The 22,776-nt window shown below is 41.5% G+C and overlaps 1 protein-coding gene across 1 annotated transcript in view; it reads right to left on the bottom strand.

Annotated features, from left to right (window-relative positions):
* Positions 1-3,406: 3,406 nt before the first annotated feature.
* PLCXD2 (phosphatidylinositol specific phospholipase C X domain containing 2) overlaps positions 3,407-22,776 on the bottom strand; it is a 46,528-nt gene continuing 27,158 nt past the window's right edge. Inside the window, exons 2-4 of the mRNA XM_019715180.2 lie at positions 19,147-19,607; positions 15,950-16,191; positions 3,407-9,188 (exon numbers count right to left, since the gene is read on the bottom strand). Coding sequence (XP_019570739.1) covers positions 9,029-9,188; positions 15,950-16,191; positions 19,147-19,607 — 863 coding nt within the window. The 3' untranslated portion in view covers positions 3,407-9,028. The remainder of the gene's footprint in view (positions 9,189-15,949; positions 16,192-19,146; positions 19,608-22,776) is intronic.

The following is a 22,776-nucleotide window of genomic DNA, read 5'->3' on the forward strand; positions in this document are numbered from 1 at the left end:
TACAAGGCGAGGCAACATGAGAAAGAGAGAAAGGCCTGTGAGCAGACAGATCACCTACCTTAATTGCTGAATTCAATTTAGAGTCTTTCCTCAGCTTCCTTCCTGACTCAGCAATGATAGCCCACGACTGTTCCAATCCTTAATGAAGGGTTTCAGATATTGGGAAGAAGCATCCACACAGGCTTTTACATTTTTCCAAGCAGGCAGTTGAGGTGTTCCCCTCTGTTTCCATTCCTGCTCTCTCTCTGGCCCTTGCAGATAGTGGTCACGAGCAGCAACTTGCTTGCAGCCAGGTATGTTGACAGATGTGAAGGAGGGAGCCTGTGCTGGTCTCAGCTGCCTGGTCTGGCCAATCATTACACACCGGGCCAGGCTCCTAGTCCTGCTCAAACCTGACCAGAGATCTTGGTGACAAAAATAGACAGCAGTACTGTAGGGGGGAAAAAGCAGGGTCTGTTAGCTACTGACAATCCAGAAAAGCAATTACCTTGCAATTGGATCTGTGAAGTAGACAAGTATATACAAGAGGAAAATCCCTTTTATTTCACTCCTTTTTATTTTAGCAATCTCAGGAGGGAATTTGGAGGTCACTTTATCCGATATCCCTTTTAATAATGGAATTTCTTCTATTGAATTCTTGTCTAGTAAGAATCATCTAGAAGTTGTCTAAACAAATACGATTGCCATTTATTGAGAGCACAGCATATATGTTAGGCATTTTATATCTTCATAATAAAATCTTCATAATAACCTGGAGATTTTATAACCATTGCATAGATGAGGGAACAGACGCTCAAAGGGATAATGGTCATGCCACGAGTAAGTGCAGAAGTCAGAACTGAACTCAGATCTGCTTTAAAACCAGTACCAGTGTCAATGCACTTTCCATGATTCATGCTGTGGTAGGCTGAATAAAAGCCCCCAAAGATGTCCATGTCCCAATCCCCAGAATCTGTGAATATGTCACCTTACATGCTAAAAGGGACTTGTAGCTGTGATCAAGTTAAGGATTTTGAGATGGAAGATTATCCTGGATTATCCAGGTGGGCCCAGTGTATCCTAAGAGTTCTCTAAAGAGGTCAGAATTGAAGTCAGAGATGTGATGACAGAAGCAGAGCCAGAGGTGACATGTTGTTGGTTTTGAAGATGAAGGAAGGGGCCATGAGCCAAGGAAGGTGGCTTGTAGAAGCTGTGAAGGCAAGGAAATGGATTTTCCTCTAGAGACTCCAGAAGGAACACAGCCCTGCTGGCCCAGTTTAGATTTCTGACTCCAGACTTGAAAGGTAATTCCACATAGAAATGTGCTTTACTAAGCCAAGCTCTCCCTTCTTGAAATGGCAACTTGTGGGTCCTTGCTCTTCCCTGCACAACAGGCAGTCATGGAGGCATTTGGAAATTATGGGAAAGGACTCAGAGTCCAGATTCCAGTCCCAGCTCTACCTTAGGCTGTCAGTCTGGCTTTCGGTTTTCTCTCCTATAATGTTAGTGCCTGGACAAATGTTCTTTGGTCCCTTCCAAATCCAAAATCATAAGATTCTAAAATCTCAGACATGTAACCATTTGATAATATTTGAAGATATTCCTGTCACTTTTCTCTCAATCTTTTCCAAACTCAACATTACTAGTTTCTCATGTGACATAACTCTTGGACCCTTCACTCTCCTGGTTGCCCTTCTCTGGGAAGGCTCTAATGTAAGGCTTTCTGAAAGGTGTGCTTACATCTGTGTAGACGGCTCAGCCATCCTTCTGTGTCTATCAGAGTGCCTGGTTTCTCTGGCTTTCCTATCACCCTCTCTCTAGATAGAGTCCATCTATCTATCTCTAAGTCTTTGGACTTGCTTATTTGGTTTCCTTTCATCTTGTTTTACCCAACCTTGACTCTTAAAAGAGAGCACCTGTAGTCAATAAATTCATATGAGTCTTAATTTACTATATCTTTTTTTTTTAATAGGAAAGAACAAGGCTTTCTAGCGCTAGCCTAAATCCACCACTTTTGCTCACTTACCATCATTTCATTGATCACCAATTCTCACAGGCACTTGAAAGGCAGCGGTTTACAACTTTTTAGGATCATAGATTCCTTTAGGAATCTGATGAAAGCTATAGATTCTCTACCAGAAAAAAGTGCACATATGTCTAAAATTTTGTGTGTCATTTCAGGGTGTCTGGCTCCACTGAAGTTATCCGCCGACTCCTCTGATGTGTGACAAATTAGTTCTATGGCCAAAGCGTTGTTGGTGGGAGAAGTCTTTACAAAAGGCAATCCAACAACTTTCAGATCCCCTTCTACTTCACTGATGCCTACACATGAGACTCCCTGAGCCTGGATTGGGCAAACACCCAATGTGGATCAGGGCAGGAAAGTCTTTAGGCCAAAAAGCAGAGAAGTACTCAGGTTAAACAAAGAACAGCTTTCAGTGGCCTCCTTTTGCAACAAGAGCTCTGTTCCTTAGAGCGTTTCTCCACAGAATAAATCCTATTCTTTAGACACCAGTCCCCTTAGATTAAAGCCATCTGCTTGCCTAAGGCTTCTTTCAATCGCATGATGCTACTGGACAGAGGCTGACACTTCTGTCCCCGTTCTCCACCCATGCTATCCAAAAACACTACCCAGCTGTGCAAACACCCTGGTCTAACTAGCACTTTTGTTTTACTGGCCCCTGTCCAGGCCATCCTGGGGGAGGTTTGAGGCACATGGGCTCTGGCCACTGTCCCATCCTTGTAACCTCTGACCCTCTCTGAGGAGGAAAGGTTTCAAGTCTTAAAAATAATAACACTCCTCAGGTCACAGTGAGCAGATTTGCAGAGGGGTAAAGGAAGAAACATACATTTGAGCAAGAATTCCTTTGGAAAACACACACACACACACACACACACAAATCCAGGACATTCAGGCATCGTAGTCTCAGGGATTCACAGAAAAGGAATCATTTTCCAAGCTGAAGAAATGGGGTTTGCCGTGTGCATTCCATACAAACCCTGCCCAGTGGTCTATGGGATTGAGTGACTCCAGTACTTTCCTCCCCTCGTTTAAACTGCAGCACAGGACAACACGGAGAGAACATGATCTGAGTGTGGACTTCTGTGGGAAATACAAAGAAAGTTCCCTTCTGAAAAAAGAGGTGATTTTCTATCTCAAAGAGTGGTTTATTTATATATTTATTTAGTTAGTTAAGGATGTTCAAAGAGCACAGCCAAACCCAATTCTTGGCAAAAGTGTGCAACGGACCCAACTGTTTTTTTGTGTTTTTTTTTCAACCTGGAGAGGATCATACACAGGCCACTCCCATAGCTTCTTCACAGTGGACTCTTTAAAAACCTTAAATATTTTGACAGGAAATTTTATATCGCTATTGACAAACCCAAGATCACCTCAATAAAGAGAAGGTTACCACAAAATAAATAGAATGCAGTATACATAAGGTTCAGTACTATCCATGGTTTCAGGCATCCACTGAGGGTCTTAGAATATATCCCCTAAGGATAAGGGGGGAACTACTGTATTTTCTAATTGCTGACCAGTGAGCTTAAGTATTATAGTTGGCTTACCCACAATACATATATGCATATACAATACAATAATGCATACACAATCTGTATGTAATACTTATTAATTGGGGTGCAAATTAGTAAGTATAATAGCAGCAAGGTACCACTATCTCTAGAATATGTACTAAAATTTATTATATTGATATTATAGATTCATGACTGAAGTGTTATTAGTGGTATAAACTAATAACAACTGTAAAACTGCAAATGTACAAAGCTACCAAAGGCCTATTTGACTTTTCAAAGTACTGTGCTTCTCATTGGGCTCCAAGCGTGTGAGTAAGGCCCTGCTCTCTGAATGAAGTACTGGCCCCAAATTCTGGGTTCCAATCAGGTACAGTTCTAGTGACTGGATGGGAGTGGGGAGGGGGGCAGAATAATGCATTTGAGAGAGCAAAGGGCAGAAAAACACCGTGATAAGAGGGTGTTTGTACATTATCCAATGTATGTGCCTTTTATTGGATGTTCTGCCAGCATCCTGTGATTAACAGTAATCAGCAGATGATAAAGCATGGCCAGGAGACAAGGAGAAACTGGTATCCTAGGAAGGAGAAGACAAAGAATGAAATGGAAAATGTCTCTCGACTGTTGTTGGGGCCTCAGTAGACTATGGGATTGAATTCCCAGTGAAGAGAAGAAAACCGTTTCATCCAAACTATGTGCCTTAGAAATGGATTTCAAAAGTGCTAAGAACAAGTTTTGCTGGAGAAAAGACTAGAATACTATATCCGCTGCAGAATAGAGAGAGTTGCCTTATTTTCACAATGCCTAAGACTGCTATTTCAACAACATCAATAGCATTGCGTACTGTGTTCTGTGGGTTAGGACCAGCTCATTGATACAGTTAACATGAGTGTCACTATTTCTAGTAGGAAGTTGGAGAAGCCAAAGGATAAGGAGATGGTGGATCCCTTGGGGCAGTAAAGAGCTGTTCAGTATCATTTAGAATTAAGGGTAAAGTTTCCAGCCAAATCATTTATCACCCAAGTAGTTCACTCCTGTGTGACCCAAAACAACATTTGTGTGTGACAAAGGCATGGTGGCAAATACTAAGAAGCAGTCTGAGGCCGAGGGCCATGGTGCACTGGAAAGTTAGTGGAATGCAGAGGGACAATCATGTTCTATGCCATACAAAACAAACTTCCTGTCAGTTTGGAGTTTCATGTTATCAATTTCTATTCGTTTCCTCTGCTCATAACATGACTATTTGGCTTGTGTTTGGGAAAGCCCAGCTCTCAAGGGCTCTCAGACATGTCAGCAGGTTTTTTTCAGCCCTGCTCATCTCACTATATGTATCACTAATGCTCCAGTGTTGGACAAGTTCTGGGATCCTATACCACACATTTGAGACATGAACCCAAGTAGCATTTCTCCACCCATGACACATAGGGAAGAACGACCACAACTGTATGCTCCCTTAATATAAGGCATTTAACCTCATCCTCCAGGACCTGATATTTTGGGGAGCTAGTTGACCATGGTTTGCAAAACAGCACTGAAGTGGAAGATTGCATCTTTATTCCAGACAAAAAAACCAAGGCAGATTTAGCACACTGTCACTTCCTTGCTCAGCCAGGGAGGGTAGTTCTTGTGGCTGTGCCCCGTTTACTAACCTCTTCTGTTTCCCAGAACCTAACAGTAAAAATCTGCAATTAGCCCATAAAGAACATTACAAAACTTCAACTGTGGCACAGACTAATTCTGTCAGATGGTCTGAATTTGTGTAGCCCTTTTGCTTCCCAGGAAATCAGGTGGTTTCATTTCAGTCCTCATCTCTTCTGTTTCTCTGCCTTCAGCTTTGCGCTAAGCCTTCTGGCTGGGTTGTAATGTCTCTGTGGGGAGCACTTTCTTACGGTCAGATTCAGAAAAACAGAAATAGAAAATCTTGTCACACCACAAAACTGCATTTAATTCCAGAATGCTCTACCACATTACCTTCTTGAACAGAAACATAAACCTTGTGATGTGACTATGAGGTCACAAAAGAAGAACTAGAGTTGACCTGGGCTCAGACCTTATGCTTTTCTTTGAATTTATATACAATTCTTTTTTCAGACTGTGACTTAACTGCTCTCAAGAATTCAGGGGACTGGGCTGAGCACTAACGAACATAACTGAATTTAATTACCAGACAGGCTAATACAACAAATATATTTTTTGGCATGATCTTTTAGATCTGCCATTAATTTAAAATTTAATCCTCAAGAATTCCTCATTCCATCAATTCTACCTTGATCTCTCTCTCCAATCCTAAGTGTATCTACTGTATCCATGAAACCTCAGTGGTAACTCTAATAGGCTCCAAGTTTAAGCCTTTAAACACTGCTCTAATCTTTAACTGAAACCTGTGATGGTCCCCTTTGCCACAACACCATGGAAATGTGGCCAGGGAGCTCATGAAAACCTCAACTCTACTTTTCAAAATAACTATGGCCCCAAATCCTAAAGCCTTTTATGGCTCAATCAAGTAGTGTTTTAGCTGATCTTGAAGTTAACTCTGAGCGAATATGATAGCCTTGTTTGATCTGAAAGGTCCCCAGAGCTGTGAGAATAAGCAATGTGGTTGGCTCACCATTTTTATTGTTGGCAGTTGTGAATTGAGTCACAGAACTAAAGTCTGTTTTGCCTCTGTCCCATCACTGCGTCTCTTGTTTGGCTTTAGGTCAAGGAGCAGACTGCACACATCTCTTACAATATGTTGAGCAACTCTTTCTTGAGGCAGAGGTTCTGCCAGTTCGAGGGTGTTTATAAAGGGTGAATTATAAATAGTCCTCCTTCTAACTCCCAGAACTCCAGCACAGAATTTCAAAAGGTTAGCCAGACTGGCAACCCAAAGCAGCATGAAGGAGTGAGCACCGGTACTCGCCACGCAGAGCAAGACTCCATGCATCTGACCTTGGTAACGGTTTTCTGTGCTTTTTGTGTTTTGCTCTATGACTTTTCTCTTGTCATGCAAACACTGAGGTGCACTGAAATGGTACAGCCCGAGCACAATTACATATTTTAAAACTAAAGGAGAAAATCAAGTAAACATTTCACTGAACAGTCAGCAGCCCTTGGGTGTCACTGGCATCCTGTGCAGGTACATGTCACACCCCTGGCCACATAGCACCAAGCACCTGGTCAAAGCTGAGGCTCCAATAAAACAGAGACGAATTCTCCTCTTGCCTCCTTATTTCTTTGCCAAGTAACAATGGGTTAAAGAAGGGAACCAATCTAGTCCCCAGCAATTAACCAAGAGTTAAAAGTAAGACCAAACTGAAACAATAACAACAAATAAAACCCTGAGGGTAGGCCAGGGATTTCAGAGCTTGTCACTGGAGTTTAATATTAGAATTGAAGGAAAATTGAGAAAGTGAGGGCACTCACTTTCTTACTCTTTTCCAGAGAAGACCCTAAAGAATTTGAGAATAAAAATCCCAGAAATCTCTTTGGAGAGGGGTTCAAATGCAAGAGAATGAAGTTAAACCAGATTTCCCACAGGTGTTTGTGTTGTGACCTCCTCGAGCTATGGAAGCTAAAGATCAGGCTTAAGTCACTTTATGGAGAGTAAGGGTTGGAAGACCAAGGGTTGGGGGTGTGCATGTGCTTGGACTAGCTCCCCTAGGATAACCCCCGCTGCAGGCAACATGCAAATCCAGCAATGAACATTGAAGAATAGACATGGGAAGCTACTGGGAGGTGGTCCAATGATCGTTAACCATGTCACATCCATCCAGGATTCCATGTTTATCTTTCCTCCTTAAGAACCCAGAAGCTGACAGTTCCTTAGGGATTTTCAGACAGTTCTGAGGAGCATCGAGATGCACAGATTCCCGTGCCCAGTTTTCTTTCTAGCTCCTTCATTTCAACCGTCTTATGGAGGGTCTTCCTCAAGAACTGAGAGTTCCTTATGGCCCATTTCATCTGCCCCAGTGCGTGGCTTGGGAGTGGCTTCTCAGATCTGGACCACACCACACACGAACACTGCTCCCTACGTGAATAGAAGACCAGGACATGTATAACAGAGTCAGAGGTCACTCACAGTCCTGAGATGCACGGTCCTGCTGAGGGAGAAGACCATGGCAGCATCCGGCCTGGTAAGAAAAGTTCAGGAAGCTCCTTTGTGAGTGCTCTTAAGGTAAGAAGCACTGAAGATACTTAATCTACAAATAAATAAATGAATAAATAAATAAAAACACAAGAGGGCTCTTTATAGCTAGGCACCTCTTATCAATTAAAAAAAAAAATCCCCTCTTGAGTTTCAAAGCCTTCATGCAGTGGTGATTAGTAGGCTCGAAAGAGCCTGCAGAAAGTAGAACAATCAAGACATAAGCTGGAAATGTTCCAACACTGCGTATTTCTCACTTGATGACACACAAGTCATCTTAAACGTCCCCGAGGTAGTCTTGTTTACAAGGAGTTACAGAATGGCTCCAAACCCACTGGGAGTCTGCTCCTTAAATCCATTGCACTTTCCCATGTGTCCTGTGTCTGCCTCCACACTGTCACGGATGAGGTACCTTCCATTAGCGTTGTGTCACAGCATAGACCCGAGTTCTGGGTAGACAACAGTGAAATGCAATTCTAAGATCTGGCATGAGGGTCCCACTCCAAAGAGGACTTTGCCAAAATGATGCAGGTGCTTACCTGACAGCCATTTTGGGAAAAACTGCAGAATAAAATAAAAAGTAAAAAAAAATCCAGCATGCAACAAACATGCATGTCTATTTCTTGTTGGGCCCCACATTGAAAAGATCTCCCATCATTGTTCCTTTCACTTTTAAGAAGGGAACCAAATACATAGAAAGGAATCAGGGTTTTAAAACAGGGAAACACATTTCTGACATCAAGGAAAGTACGCACTCTTTATCTAAAGAATGAAGTTGACCAGTGTACCAAGCACAAGCTATGTAAAAACCGCTTGTAGCTGAAATACCTTGGTGATAAATGTCTTACTCTCCCAGGGAAGAAGTGGTGGCATTCAACATATCTAGAGAGAACTGGTGTTTAACCCTTTCTCCCCTCAAGCCTCTAGGTTGATGTTAGGGCCACCCCACAGGGCAGTCTACACCTGCGATGAGCCAGTCTTTTTTTATCAAGAATACCTTTCTGGTTCAGTCTTCCTACTGAGCCAAATGCAACATCCTGGAAGACAACAGGGAACTATGCCAATTAGGGGGACACTCAGTACCCTAATGGAACTTGGAGACCCCATTTCCATATTACATTCAACATCATAAGCCATTGGGGAGATTTTGACCTTGATCACATGAAACACACTTTCTTCCCTCGGACTTAAGTTTTTCAAAAGTCTCATTTGGGAAAAAGGCAATTAAAAGCTCAGTAATTTTATCCAAATGGCTCTGTGAGGAGGGAAAAAAAGATGCCCTCCTCTTCTTACTTCACCATCACTGCCCAAAGGCTATCTTAACAGAAAACCCTTCAGAACTCTAGCCTGGATCAACAAATTCAACATTAAGTTAAATAAAAAATAAAATCAGCATTTAGCCAAAGCTCTATCCTCCTGTAGGAGGTCATTCAATTCAATGACAGTCGTGGCAAAGTCCACCAGGTCCACGAAGTCAGATGTGATGATGTTGACACCCATGGCTCCAGGCTTCTGAGTTTTTACCCAGTCTAGGATGGCAGGAAGATTCCTATACAGAGGAAAATTGGAGAAGAAGAGAAAACAGACAGTAGAGTTTAGAAAGACTCCTCCAGAAATGGAAATAAAACATTTCCGTCAATGTAACAAAAATATCTCAATAAAAGCAAGAGCCCTCAGAATTTGTCCATTTAAGCTCCATATCTCTTTCAGGGATGAAGTGGTAGCCAGCCTATCAGAGAAGTGTACTTTCAGGGTTTCTGTGCTGGAAGAGATTATTGGACCCAAGGGCCAAAGAGATCCATGTCAACAGGACCTTGGAAAACTAAGGTGAAGAGCCTACTTATTAACAGGTTCTTTAATTTTTTATCGTAAATGTTTTTATCATGAAAATTTTCAAACATATTGCAACACAAAAGAAATTTACAGTAAGTATCTCCACCATCTAGATTCTGCCACTAACATTTTACTATACTTGCTTATCAACACATCTATCCATCAATCCATCACTCTATCCTTCCATCAATACATCTTATATTTTTCACAAATTCCAACTGCAAATATCTACACAAATCCCCTAAATACCTCAGAATGCATACCATTAACAAGGGTTCCATATTTGTTTTCAGTTTTTCTTTTGACATAAAGTTTATATCATTAAAGCACACAAATCTTAAGTGTACACTAGCTGAGTTTTGACAAAGGTATACACATAAGTCATACCCTTATCAAGGTATAGAAAATTATCAGCACCCCAGAAATTCCTGCATGCACCTTCGCCTTTAATCCCTGACCCATCCTCCCATAGGCAACTATCTATCTATCTATCTATCTATCTATCTATCTATCTATCTATCATCTATCTCTATATCTCTCCAGATTAAATTTGCATGCTCTAAAACATCATATAAGCCATACAATATATAGTCTCTGTGTTAGGTTCTTTCATTCAGCATTATAGTTTTGAAATTCACCCATATGGTTGCACGCGTCAGTACTTTGCTCTTTTTTTTAATCACTGAATAATATTCCATTGTATGAATATACTGGAATTTGTTTATCTATTTTCCTATTGATGGATAAGATAAACAGGATATTTTCAGTTTTTAGATATTATGAATAAAACTGTTATGGACGTTCTTAAAAAGTCTTTTAGTGGACATTTATTTTCATTTCTCTTGGATAAATACCAAGGAGTGAAATTGCTTTATTATGTGGTTGGTTTACATTTAGTTTTATAAGAAATTTCTAGATCTTTTCCCAAAGAAGTCATTCCATTGCACTTTCCCATCAACAGAGTATGAGAGTTCCGGCCGCTTCACATCCTCTCCAAAATTTGGTGCTGTCAATCTTTTTAATTTTAGACATTCTAGTGGGTGTGTCAAAAGATCTCATAGTATTTTAATTTGCATTTTTCTGATGACTAATGACAATGAGCAATTTGTCAGGTACTTATTGGGCATTTGTGTTCCTTCTTTGGGATGTATCTCTTCGATTTTTTTTTACCTATTCTTTCTTTTTTTTCTTTTCCTTTTAATTGTTGAGTTGTAGAAGTTGTTTATGTATTCTGGATACTAGTTTTTTGTCAGATATAGTTTTTGATATTATATCCCAGCCTGAACTTGCATATTAATTTTTTCACTGGTATATTTTAGTGAGTTGAATTTCTTCATTTTGATGGAGTCTAACATATCAATTTTTTCTTTCATAGTTTCTGTGACTGACCTAAGATACTTTTCCCTACTCCCAAGTCACAAGGTATTTTCTTCTAAATGCTTTATGGTTTTAGCTTTTATGTTTAGTTCTCAGATCCATCTCAAGTTAATTTTTATATATGGTGTGAAGTAGGGGTCAAGGTGCACATTTTCCATGTATATGTACAGTTATTCCAGCACTGTATGTGGCTTCTTAATAGACCAGTGCTTACTCCGTTGTCCCACAAACACAGTCTGCCAGTACCTTTTTATAATTTGAGGGCTTTTCTATGTGATAGCTAGAATGTTTTGTGCATAGAAGCTCACAACTTAGTAACATAAACAATGATGATGATTCTATGACACTTTCTACATTACTAGTAAGGGTAAAATACCACAGGATGGGGTGGGGGGGTGTAGAGAGGAGGGAGGTATGAAGTGTCCTCATAGTTTTGCATCATGGTAAAAATAGCTCACTAAACACTCGATAAATTGAAACTCTGTTAAGGAAGTCACAAAATAGGGCTTATGTTTTAGTCAAAGGTATGGAGATTTTTTAGGAAAAAATTTGCTCTAGGCCAAAATTTAAAATAAGCAAAGTTTATTATCTCAATAGGCTTCTTACTCTCCCGTTGGTAACTCTTTTGGGTTGTCATCGTCTTTCCTTTTCTTCTTCGAAGCTGCCCTCCTTTCTTTGAATGCACATCCTGACTTCTCAGTCTTCTCCTAGACAACCCATTGGTAGAATTTTTCCCTCTCCTCTTTCTTTCCCTCTTATCATGATAATTATAATCAGTCCTGGGTCTCCTACCTCACTCTATAATCGGCCATGGGCTAAAATGTATCTCATAAATCAATTTGCATTTTTATATCGATAGCTGATTATGACTTAATAGACTACCATCACCGGGATACTTCCATTTTTAACTGGGACTCCTGAAGACATGATAACCTCAATTTGACCTTATTCAACTCATTCAATTTCTCTGTGCCTCAGTCTCTCCCCCTGTAAAATGGGAATAATAATATCTACTTCATGGAGTTTTTTTGGGAATTAAATAAATTCATATAAAGTGCTTAGAACCATGTTGGGGATCCAGTAAGCACTATATAAGTGTTTGGCACAAGAGAAGGAATCATAAATGGTAGAGTGTGAGGTAGAGACATTTGGGGGATGAGGGTAAGAAACTTTCCTAAAGTGGTTAGTCACACTCTGCAGTCTAGGTGACAAAATGTTGTGGTCTGAGAACGAAGGGCTGCAAAGACAGTCTCGTCTTGGAGAGAGAGACCTGGAATGCACAATGGTTCACATGAAGGTCACAGCAGTTCTGATCCACTCAAGACTAAAAAATTGCTAGGCAGTATTTAAGTATGAAATGCAGGCGCCATCTTCTGGTCACCATGGGAAAATGAAAATTAAAGGCTTGGTGGCAACTCCAGCTGACTCCAGAAAGAGCAAACCTCTGGGGATCCCTGGAGCCTGAGCAGAGAAATGTGGGAAAGGCGTGCACCTGCGGTTTCCGGTCACAAAGAGCTCTGTGTCAGCTTCGGGTTGCATATGTCAACTTTCTCCAAGGCAAGTATCAAATAACCAGTATTATGTACAAAGAAAGGGAAATGTAGAACCCACTGTGAGGAGGAGCCACTTATTTTCTTCACTCCTGGCATTCACCAAGCTGAGAGATCAGTGCAGAAGGCTGAGCCAGATACTGCTGACAGGACATGAAGCACCAAATCCTAAGGGCTGCAGAGCAGGTTAGGAACTTCCCTTGGACTTTGAGGCTCACTCCACTGTTTCTGGGTTTCCTTACAAGTAGGGATGACATGCCTATTTTGTGCCAGGTACTGTGGTAGGCTTTTTCATGTTAACAGTCTATATCTTATGTGGTATTAGTTACCCCATTTCACTGGTGAGGAAACTTTAGCACACTTGTCAAAGGCCACTCTGTTGAGAAGAGACTGCACTAGTTTGCTAGGTCTGCCATAAGAAAATGCCAGACTGGGTGGCTTACACAACAGAATTTTATTTTCTCACAGTTCTGGAGTCTAGAAGTCCAAGGTTTGGTTTCTTGTGAGGTCTCTTTCCTTGGCTTGCTGATGGCACCTTCTCACTGTGTCCTCACATGGTCTTTCCTCTGTGCACACCCATACCTGTTGTCTTTCTGTGTGTCCAAATTTCCTCTTCTTATAAGGACAGTGATCAGATTGGATTAGGGTCCATCCTAGCAGCCTTATTTTAACTTAATTACCTCTTTTTCGGCCCTATGCCCAAATATAGTTGCATTCTAGGTACTGGGGGTTTAGGCTTCAACACGTGAATTTTCAGGAAACACAGTTCAGTCCAAACAAGGACCAAGTTAGGCTTCAATTTCGGGCCTCTGATTTCAGTCTGGGTCCCCTTCTACAGTCCCATGGCTGCTCTGTCCTCAAGCTGAGGCAGAACTTACTTTCATTTGATTTTGGTGGGAGTGCAAGGTTTCTAAGAATCTGGGGAAAAGTCATAGAAATTCAGTCAGAACATCTATTCATCGCTTCCTTTTAGGGTGATGAACCAAGGTGAATAAGATCTCAGGTATGAAATTCACTTGAGTTAGGAGGGTTAACTCTCTACTGAGAAAACCACCTCTATGTTTGTCAGAAAATATACCTTCGTTTTCTCTTGGTTAAGCTGATAACCAGTGCCCAGGAGCAGTTTGACAGCACCCCTGCATGCCTGAGTTAGGACAGACCTTCTGGGTGTTGGCATTCTGGGGAAGGCCCTGTGACAACTCCTTCTTTCTTATACTTGTTCAATAGCTCAGAGGAAATGACAGCCACACATTGTGCTGGTGTTAGGGAACAAACTCTTAAGCAAATTTCTCCCTTCTGTTGATCTGGAAACCCAGAAATGCAGGTGGCATGCTTGTAATATTCTTGTGACCAGGAGGAGTCAAGATGCCTGTGTATCTTTCCAATCTTGGAGGCATCTGCTTGCTACCAGTGGCACAGAAAGGAAGAGGGCTCTGAACTGTGCTATATCAAGTCAGTGTTGAACACTGAAAAGCGTAATAGTCTGGCAATCAGAAGCCCAGGGTTGAGACATATTATTGACTTTTACCAGCTATGTGGGTCCTGGTCACTGAACCTTCTCTGAATTGGGGATGATAATGTACTCTAGACAGTGTGCCCTCCTAGAGGCTGGCTTAATTTAAGAATCAAATGAAATCATCTGTAGGAGGGGACTGCATATTCAGAATACAGTATACAGATATAACATCCTTATTTTTAAATAATGCCATCTTCCTTATTAGTGCAGCTCTCTGCACAGACTTTTATAAGTGTCATGCAGGGTGGCATGTGGGGTCTCTGGTCCCGCTCCCCACACAAGAACGCAGGATATGGTGAGGCCAAAAAGGAACACCCACGGAGCCATAGATAGGGGAGTCATACCACTATAGTCTCCCTGGCGGCTGGGTTGGAGACACAGGAAGCAGGATCTACATGATCTGCAACCTGCGGTCCACTTCTCTGCCAACCAACCAACCCCACTTGCTAGATGCAATCCGCAGTGCTAACTGTAGTTCACGCTTGCTAGCTCAGCTACCATCCGCTGCCAGCATAGCCACAGCAGTTATATTAGTGGCCAATGGCTCACTGGTTACAGCTGACAGCCAACTAGCCACAGCTGATGGCCATCTGATCACAGCTGATGGCCATTTACTACCCGAGCCAGCACCTTTCCATGTGAGGCCGAGAGCCTGGAAATTGCACTCCTGGCTCTGTCTCCACAAATAGTAATTTTTCACTTTTTTTTTAAAAGAAATTTATGTTTATTTTTTCTGATAGACTGTAAGTTCCATGAGGGCAGAGACTACATTATTTATCTGGTATCTTTGGACTTAGCTCCTCCTAGGTATTCAATCTTTGTTAAATAAATACATAAATAAATAATGTTAATCTGAATTTACCAAAGGCATGAGGAAAATGGCATGGCTACAGGAACATGTAGTATAAAACAAGAAAGTTTATAATTCTGGAGGATCTTTCAGAGATCTATCACTGGTTTATGAAATGCTCCTTTCCAAGGTCAGTACAAGTAATTCAGTGGAGACTTAGTAGAGCCACACAAAAAGGGGTGTCTGGTTTTGTTCATGGCAACCTCACCAGGAGCTCTCCCTGAGAAAGAGAAGTTCAGGTTTGTTATCTAATCTCCTGCCAGCTGAACTCCTGCTATCTGAAGTCACGCTATCCAAATTTAGAGCCAAATAGACAGGGACACGCTTTTGGATGCAACTTTCACTATCTGAACTCTGGTGCTCACCACCTGGAACTCAGGCACCAAAGTGACTCTTGTAAATATTCCCTCTTACCCAAGCATATTATCTTCCTCAGTGTGGGTTGCAAGGAAGGCCCTATCATCCAACTGTATTTATAACAGGCCCTTTACACACAGACAGACATAAACATGTATGTGTACATGTACACAGACATAGGCATGCACACATGCATGCACATATATACAAGGCATTGTTTTTCTTGACAACACCTATCATCTACTGGTATCCAGGATAAAGGATATCCTCTAATACAAAATCCCGATGCTTCTCCTATCTGACTGTGCAGTCAGGATTGAGTCTACTCTGAGAAAGTATTTGAAGCTATGGCATGGTGGATGGCATCCTAAGCTGCTTCTTAGGACTCGTTGCTACTATGGGAGGGAGAAGAACATCCCAAATCCTTGCAGGCCACCTCTGAATCCCTGGCACCTTGCACAACAGTCTCACTTAACGCTTCTTAGGTGAGTACTTGGGCCAGCGGCAAGGGCGAGGGCAAGAACACAGTGGGACCACGTGCTGGAATTGGCTTAAAATGCTTTGCTTTAGTATCAAAATTTAGAGTGCATTTAGGGTATAGTATGTACATTTTAATAAAGTATTTAGAGAGCCTCTGGCCAGTTAATGCAAGCCACCTCAAACGAAAGTTTTTTAAATATAAGGTATTTTGTTTTGCTGTTATTTTAAATCTCCAAACTATACGGTTTTACTGCTGTTTGTTCAGAAGAGAACTCAGGTAAATTTTTTTTCTAATTTTTCTTATTTTTTAAAAACACCTTACTTGTGGGATGGAAGCAAATTCTTACCTGTGAACCAGAGTGTTCTTGAGGCCTCCAACCAGGCCTCGGGCGATGGTCTTCACTCTGGGGGTGAGAATCGCCTGGGAGACGTGGAAGGTGCCATGCGGGTCTCGCTCACTCAGAGTGGTCTCCAAGAAGAGGATTAGTTTGTGCACACTTGTGGTATTGGCCCAGGGCGCTGGGATCTTCTTTCCCGGCCACAGGAAGGGGTATTGCTTGTAGAAGGGACAGTGATAGAAAATAAGGACCTGAAACATTCAAAGCAGAAAAGGGAGAGCAATTCAGGAAGGAGCTGAACATTAATTCCTTGGCTTTATGCTGATTGAGAGGAAAAAAGGAAAACAAATATAAACATGTGGAAATTCAAGAACAGTTATATATACTTTTAGAAACATCAATAAGAAAAGATTTAAGTACTTGTATATGTCTAGCTTGAAGATTCTTTATTTTTGTCATGAACACCTTTGGAAGGATGGCAAAATCCTAAATCCCTTCTCAGACTATGATTTAAATTAATGCATAAAGTAAAATAGGATTACACAGGAAATCAATGAGATGGAAATAGACCTATCAATATGTTCATTGAATTTGCTATAAATTAATGTTTGTGCTCGTAAGTACATTAAGTAAAAATATTTTGCGGTAAGTCTAACAAGTTCCATAATTTTGAATTAATGATGTGTGTACAAATGATATTTCAAGATATCTGCAGTCACTGAAATGTGATATGGAAATATCTGTGATTTCTACAGGGACCAAGTTACAGGTAGGGCCAATACTGCTAAGCATGCCTGCCTGCACTCATCATCTATGAGTATATTAATTTTCAGTTAAAGTCTAGTGAGAATAAATATGCAGTTTTTCCCATCCAAATTCACAGACTTCTGAAATTCTTTGGACCCCAGGTGGAGAACCCCTGCAGCTACAAGTTATGACTCAGACGCTCACAAAATTGACACTTAGCTCTTGGAGTTGAGATCAACACATTGAACTAATTTGGGAGTACATAGATTTTCAATTGTGCGTGCTGACTCTGAATGAAATAACCTTTCCCAGAAGAGAGCAGGAGCAAGCTACTTAAGGAAGGGGAGATTTCCAGGAGGTGATGGGTCTCCACAGGGATCTCTCAGGATGGTGATGATTTTGAAAATAATTAGCAAGCTACATCTACAGCATTAATTAGTTTCTGAGAGGCAGCCGAGGGATGGGGAATTGCTATTTTGATTGTCCCAATTCAGAACTCTGCTGCTTAGGTTTCCAGAAGTAATATATTTTTCCCCCTCCAGGCACCAGTGAACTCTATCTGAATGTCCAGCGGGTGTGTTTACACTCCCTGGACTGCAATCCTCAAATAGCTGGCCCAGAGCATAATCCTCCAGACACCCAAGAAGGAAGGCTCTAAATGTGTCTTGTTTCCAGTGTGCTTTTAGCTCTTAACTAAAGTGCCTGACCAACTGCTCCAGGAGGCCTAGAGGTAGGGAGTTCCAGGCTTGAAGCACTGAACAAGCTACTAATAGTTGTTCTTGTTTTTAATGGTTTTGAGTAACGTCTGACCGACTGCTAATGATGTGTATGGTAAACACGTGTGTTAATGAGGTTAATGACAGGCTCACTATAAGCAGATTGTCTGGGAGATTGGGGAGGATTTCCTGCTGGCGGTGTAATTGGCTGTTTTGGAAGGCTGGGGTTTCTAGCATACATAAGTGAGGAAAGCTGGCCTGTGAAATGGAGCTTGGGGGTGGGGTGGGGATGTGTGATCCTCCGACAGGGCCTGTCTGACCTGTCTGACCATCTCCCGTGCTGCCTGGCCCCTGGGTAAAATGTCAGGGGATGAGAAGATGGTGCTGTTCTTTACTCTGCCTTGGAAATGATGCAAAAAGTACAAATTATACAAAAGGAGTTTGTTTTATGCCTTTCTTCAAAGAGCCTTCTTGAGCAATCTGATCCTATAGGTTACATGGAGAATTTCTGTTTACAGTAGGCTAGCAAACCAACTCTTATTCTACTCAATTCCAGGGGCAGAAACTCTTGTCCAGGGCCTGTGTTTTGTATCTGCTGCCCCACCTCACTCTGCTGTATTTTTCTCTGAAATACTCTCCCCTCCTGCTCAGCAATTTACATCCATTGAGTTCTTTTTCTTGAGACTCAGATGTTACCACTTTCTGGCATTATGTATAATGTATTTGGTATGGTTATTTCCGATGCTATATCTTCTTCCACCCAAATGAAAGCCCTTAGGGCAAGGGTCTTTGTTTTTTTACATACGAACTTATCCCAAGTACTTAGAATGGTGCTTAGCATATTCTTGGTGTTCAATGCATATTTGTAAGTGAATAGTCTTTGATTTTTAATCAAAATCTCTAAGTTCAAAAATAACTGCCTCTTTAAGATGCTTTGGTCCATATATTTACCAATAAGTGATCAAACATGAAAGAAAGGTAATTGTTTTTTTTTCTTTTTTTGAGTCTAAGTCAGAGGCTGACCTTTCGTGGAGCGCTCCTCTCCCACAATCTATTATCCTTTGGCATTCAGAGCTGAGTATATCTGAGGCTCAAATTCCTTTCCTTGAGTACGTCCCTCATGGGTCTAAGTTTAGGGGCTCTTCTTAGCATAAGCAACCTGGGGAATAATCTCCCAGCCTGCACCCCTCCCATGGGCACTTCCTTCCTTAACTCTCTCTCCTGCCATGACCCAAATTCTGTGAAGATGGTCTTTTAAAATGTTAACACACCCAAGAAGATCATTTCAGATGCCTTTACCAGCTAAAGCTTTCACTTACCAATATTTTGGCAGGAATTCTCTGACATTGAGTTGAAGGCAGGATGGAATGGACTATACCTGGGGAGCTAGGAGGGTGAAGATGAGGAGGCCTCTATGGCAGATAGAAAAATGGTATACCAACTTGTCCAGTTTTACAACTGCCTTGGGCTGGTTCTGGCCAGGACATTCAAAGTCAATTTAGATGTCAAACGGGTTGCCAAACAAGTTTTAAATATTTGGCAGGGGTTAATCCCAGTACAAGGGCACCCAGGAGAGTGCTGAAAGCTCTCCTAGAGCCTGGGAACCTGTGTCTGCTTAATATTCCAAACAATCTATGCCTTCTCGCCTAGGAGCCCTGGTGTGAGCTATCTTGCAGCTGGAGATATAGAAAAGGCAGAAACAGTCCCTTTCTTGTGCTTGGAAGCTCATCCTGTTTCTCCTACCTGGCACTTCTTCTCCCACAGGATCTGTAGCGTCAGACTCTCCACACTGCAGGCTGAGCATAGCTTGTTTGCAAAGGCCTCCTGGATCTGGAGAACCAGGCGTTTGTGATGGGCCTCATCCATGGCGTAGAAGTGGTTGAAATCCAGGAAGACAATCTCTTGGGGATGCTGTGTGAGAAAAGAGTCCATCTCCATCAATCCATCCCAGACCTTGATGCCAAAAAGCCCATGAATGAAGTAGATTTCCTGATCGGCATCCCCTGGCTTGGAGGACACACGCAAGTCAAAGTAGCGGATCCCAGCTTCGAGCTGTTCTCGGAATGTCAGGTTCTGAGTCACAGACCATTTCTTCATCAGCTTCTTCACCAAGGAAATTCTGGCGAGGCGTTTGATAGCTGGAGCTTGGTCAGGCCCCACTGGGGACTTTTCATCTACCCAGTAGCTGAATGAATCATGGGAGCCTGTGCAAAGCAATAAAGGTGAGGAAAGTGGTTGAGACTGGGGCTGGAAAAAATAAGTCCGTTGATAAGAAAACTAACAAAAATTAAGAACCAAATAAACACACAAAAAATGTAAATGAGTTCTGCACTTGTAAAAATGTTCAAGCTTGCTGGGAATAAAATGAGCACAAATAAAAGTAATGTAGTCTTACTAGCAGCTTGTTCAGCCTGGAGTAAAATTATAATTCTCATATATTCCCAGTGTAAGGGAAACTAATAAGTACCCTTTGGAAAGCTATTTAGAAATATGTTTGGAAAGAGGAGCTTTAAAATAGTCAATATCATTTCATCTATAATTTCATTTCAGGAAAATGATTCTGAGGAAATAAACTAACTTTGGAATAACAACGATGCTTGCTGAAGAATATTCATAATAAAGACAAACTAGAGGTTGCTTGAGTGTCCCTCACAGAAGAATGCTTAATGGTGGCATGTCCACTTTATTTAAAGGGCATGGAAACACTGCCATTTCAATAATGCTGGGATAGGCATCTAAATTCTAGAAAAGGCAGAATTTAAAAACAAAACAAAAGCTGACTTCTTTTCATGCTTTTGTAAATACCATTTTACTATTGTAAAAATGAGTTAGTAGGAACGATTACTTGACGGATCAGAAAAACATTTTGAAGAGCTCAACGCAGCTCAGTTATATGGTCCCCTTTTGAACTCATCTCTTAATGAACCGAATCTGCTATTAAATGATCAAATGCATGTTCCGTTCGTTCCTCTGCGTGAACGGCAGGGTAGGCATCCTCCTACACACTGAGATGATCTAGTGTTAGAAAGTACAAGTGACCATGACAGACACATAAATACAGTGAAAAAGTATTTCTAAGGTGAAAATCCTCTTCAACAAATACCTTTTATTTTGCCATTGGTTTCTATTTAGCGTCAGTCATTATCTGGTTAGCTCAGTGACTGGCTCGGACACTGGGGAGTCCGCACAGGTGGCTGTGCCTCACAAGCAAAATCAAGAAGGAAAACACCCTCGTTCTGACACCACTAACCTTGTTCTTCTCCACTACCACCCATATTAGAATTAAACTTCTTAACTTCTACTAGGTGATCGTCACCAGTTTATCTGTTTTACTAAATTTTAGAGGAGGCATTTCATACATAATACGAAACTTAACAAAACTCTGTTTTATGTTTTATTATTTCCATTTTCTTGAAAATAGATCATTCTGAGATGGCTTTACTATCCTATCTTTTCAGAAATAAAGGGAAAAGGGTAAAAAAAGATGATAAGCAATGCCTTATTTTTATGTCATCTCTAGAACATGGAGAATATTCAGCAACTATTAAGAAAAAATATATTTACTAATCATTACGTACAGTCAATTTTGTAAGTGAGAGAATTGCTAGCATATTTCAGGTAAAAAAAAATGCTGCTATTAAATAGAAATGTGGAGCAAGTGCCCCTGGATTTTCCATATTGGTTGTCTGCGACTGAAACTCATTGGATACTTGCCTAACGCTCTGCTTCCTTGTCTGTACGGAAACAGGAACTCCTTACACCTCCTCACTGAGAGCTCTATTATGAATACATTATATATAGATGGTGGAAAGTCAGTTCTCTTTTCTCTTTAAATTATATTAGCAGCCCGGCTGTTCAGGATTGTGTGTGCAATACCGTGGGAGGCAAGCATTAAACTTCATTCTTCCCTGGGTATCAGGGAACAGCCATTATCCCATCATGGAGGAGAGACAAATCCCCTCTGGAATTCTCTTGTTGCTGCTGAGCCCAGTTTTGTCTCCAGAGGGAGATGCGTTAACAACCTCCAACGCGTTTCTCTGTGTCTGAGGACTGGGCAGCAATGTGGCAGCGATGCAGCCCTAGGGACCATTTCTGAATGGTCACACAGGGACACACATGGTACCCAGCCCTTCCCACACAAGAGGGAGGGTGTGCACATTCCCTAGGAACAGTCTCTCTTTATCTCTTTGCTCCCTTTTCCATTTCCCCCTTTCCTTTCTGACATCCTGTATCCAGTACCGCCCCCTCTCCCTCCCCTTGACAGGAAAGAACTGGACAATGGAGCAGATTGTTTGATGAATGTTTCATAGCAGTTGTCCTACTTAGGCCTGTAGCAGTCAAAACCAGCCATCACTCTTTAACCACTATCAATATTTCCACTGTCAATATTTTTGCCTTTCTATTTATTCCCTCCTCCCCCCAGGAAGCTTTTGCTTCATACAGAGGGAGTGAAATAACATTGGTGCTTTACTGTCTTTATTTCTTTTTTGAAAAACGGGATAAAAATGCCCTCCCCTATCCTGCACATAGAGTATTTACAAGTTATGCAACCTGTAAACAATATTTATAAAAAGAAAATCCTACTGTTTCACACCCCAAATTCATTATCAAAGTTTTCTCTTCTCTACTTCTGATGGAAGTTATTTTGCTCTTTAAAGAACGTCAATAGTGAGGGCTCCTTTCCCCCCTGCCATGGGATGTGTGGATTAAACTCATGCATTCCCCCAGAAGAGGAAAAAAACTTGACTCCATTGGTCCTTCCTTTATTCTCTTAAGAGAAAGGCTGCATGGGGGTTGTTAGGCATAGCAGCCCCTTGATTTCTCATTTGTTTTATGATAAGGTTAGAAAACAGTTTTGGACCACTTCCTGCTGTGATTTCTGCCATGGAAAGTGTTTTCGTTGCCACTGCCTGGCAGTACCTATGCATCTTCACTCACCCCTCTCTATGGCTCCTTTATCTCTGTCTAAAACAGATTTATGTGGTACCCTTTATCTTAAGAACAAAACAAAGCACTTTCCTCTACATGTCTTACCTTTCAAGTAACTATTTTCTCTTTCTTCCTCGCTGTCAAATTCTTAAAAGCATAGGCTGGTCCTGCTGCTGCCTCATCTCCTGTATCTATAATACTCCCTCCTTCCCATCTGAGGCCACCTCCTATCCTTCTGTTGCTACTCTTGATCCTTAAAACCTTCAAACCAACAACTCCAAATGGCTTTCCTCTTCCTGGCTTCTCTGAGGGTTTGCTGAGTCGGCTCTTTCCTGGAACCTCCCCTTCCTCTGTGTTCTGTGATGCACACTTTGAGGGGTTCCTATCCTTCTGTCTCCTTTGCGGGCTCCTCTTCTTCTTCATTAACTCAAAGTTAGATGTTTT

The sequence above is a fragment of the Rhinolophus sinicus genome, linkage group LG01, assembly GCF_036562045.2.
Source record: "Rhinolophus sinicus isolate RSC01 linkage group LG01, ASM3656204v1, whole genome shotgun sequence".
In the NCBI taxonomy this organism is placed as follows: Eukaryota; Metazoa; Chordata; class Mammalia; order Chiroptera; family Rhinolophidae; genus Rhinolophus; species Rhinolophus sinicus.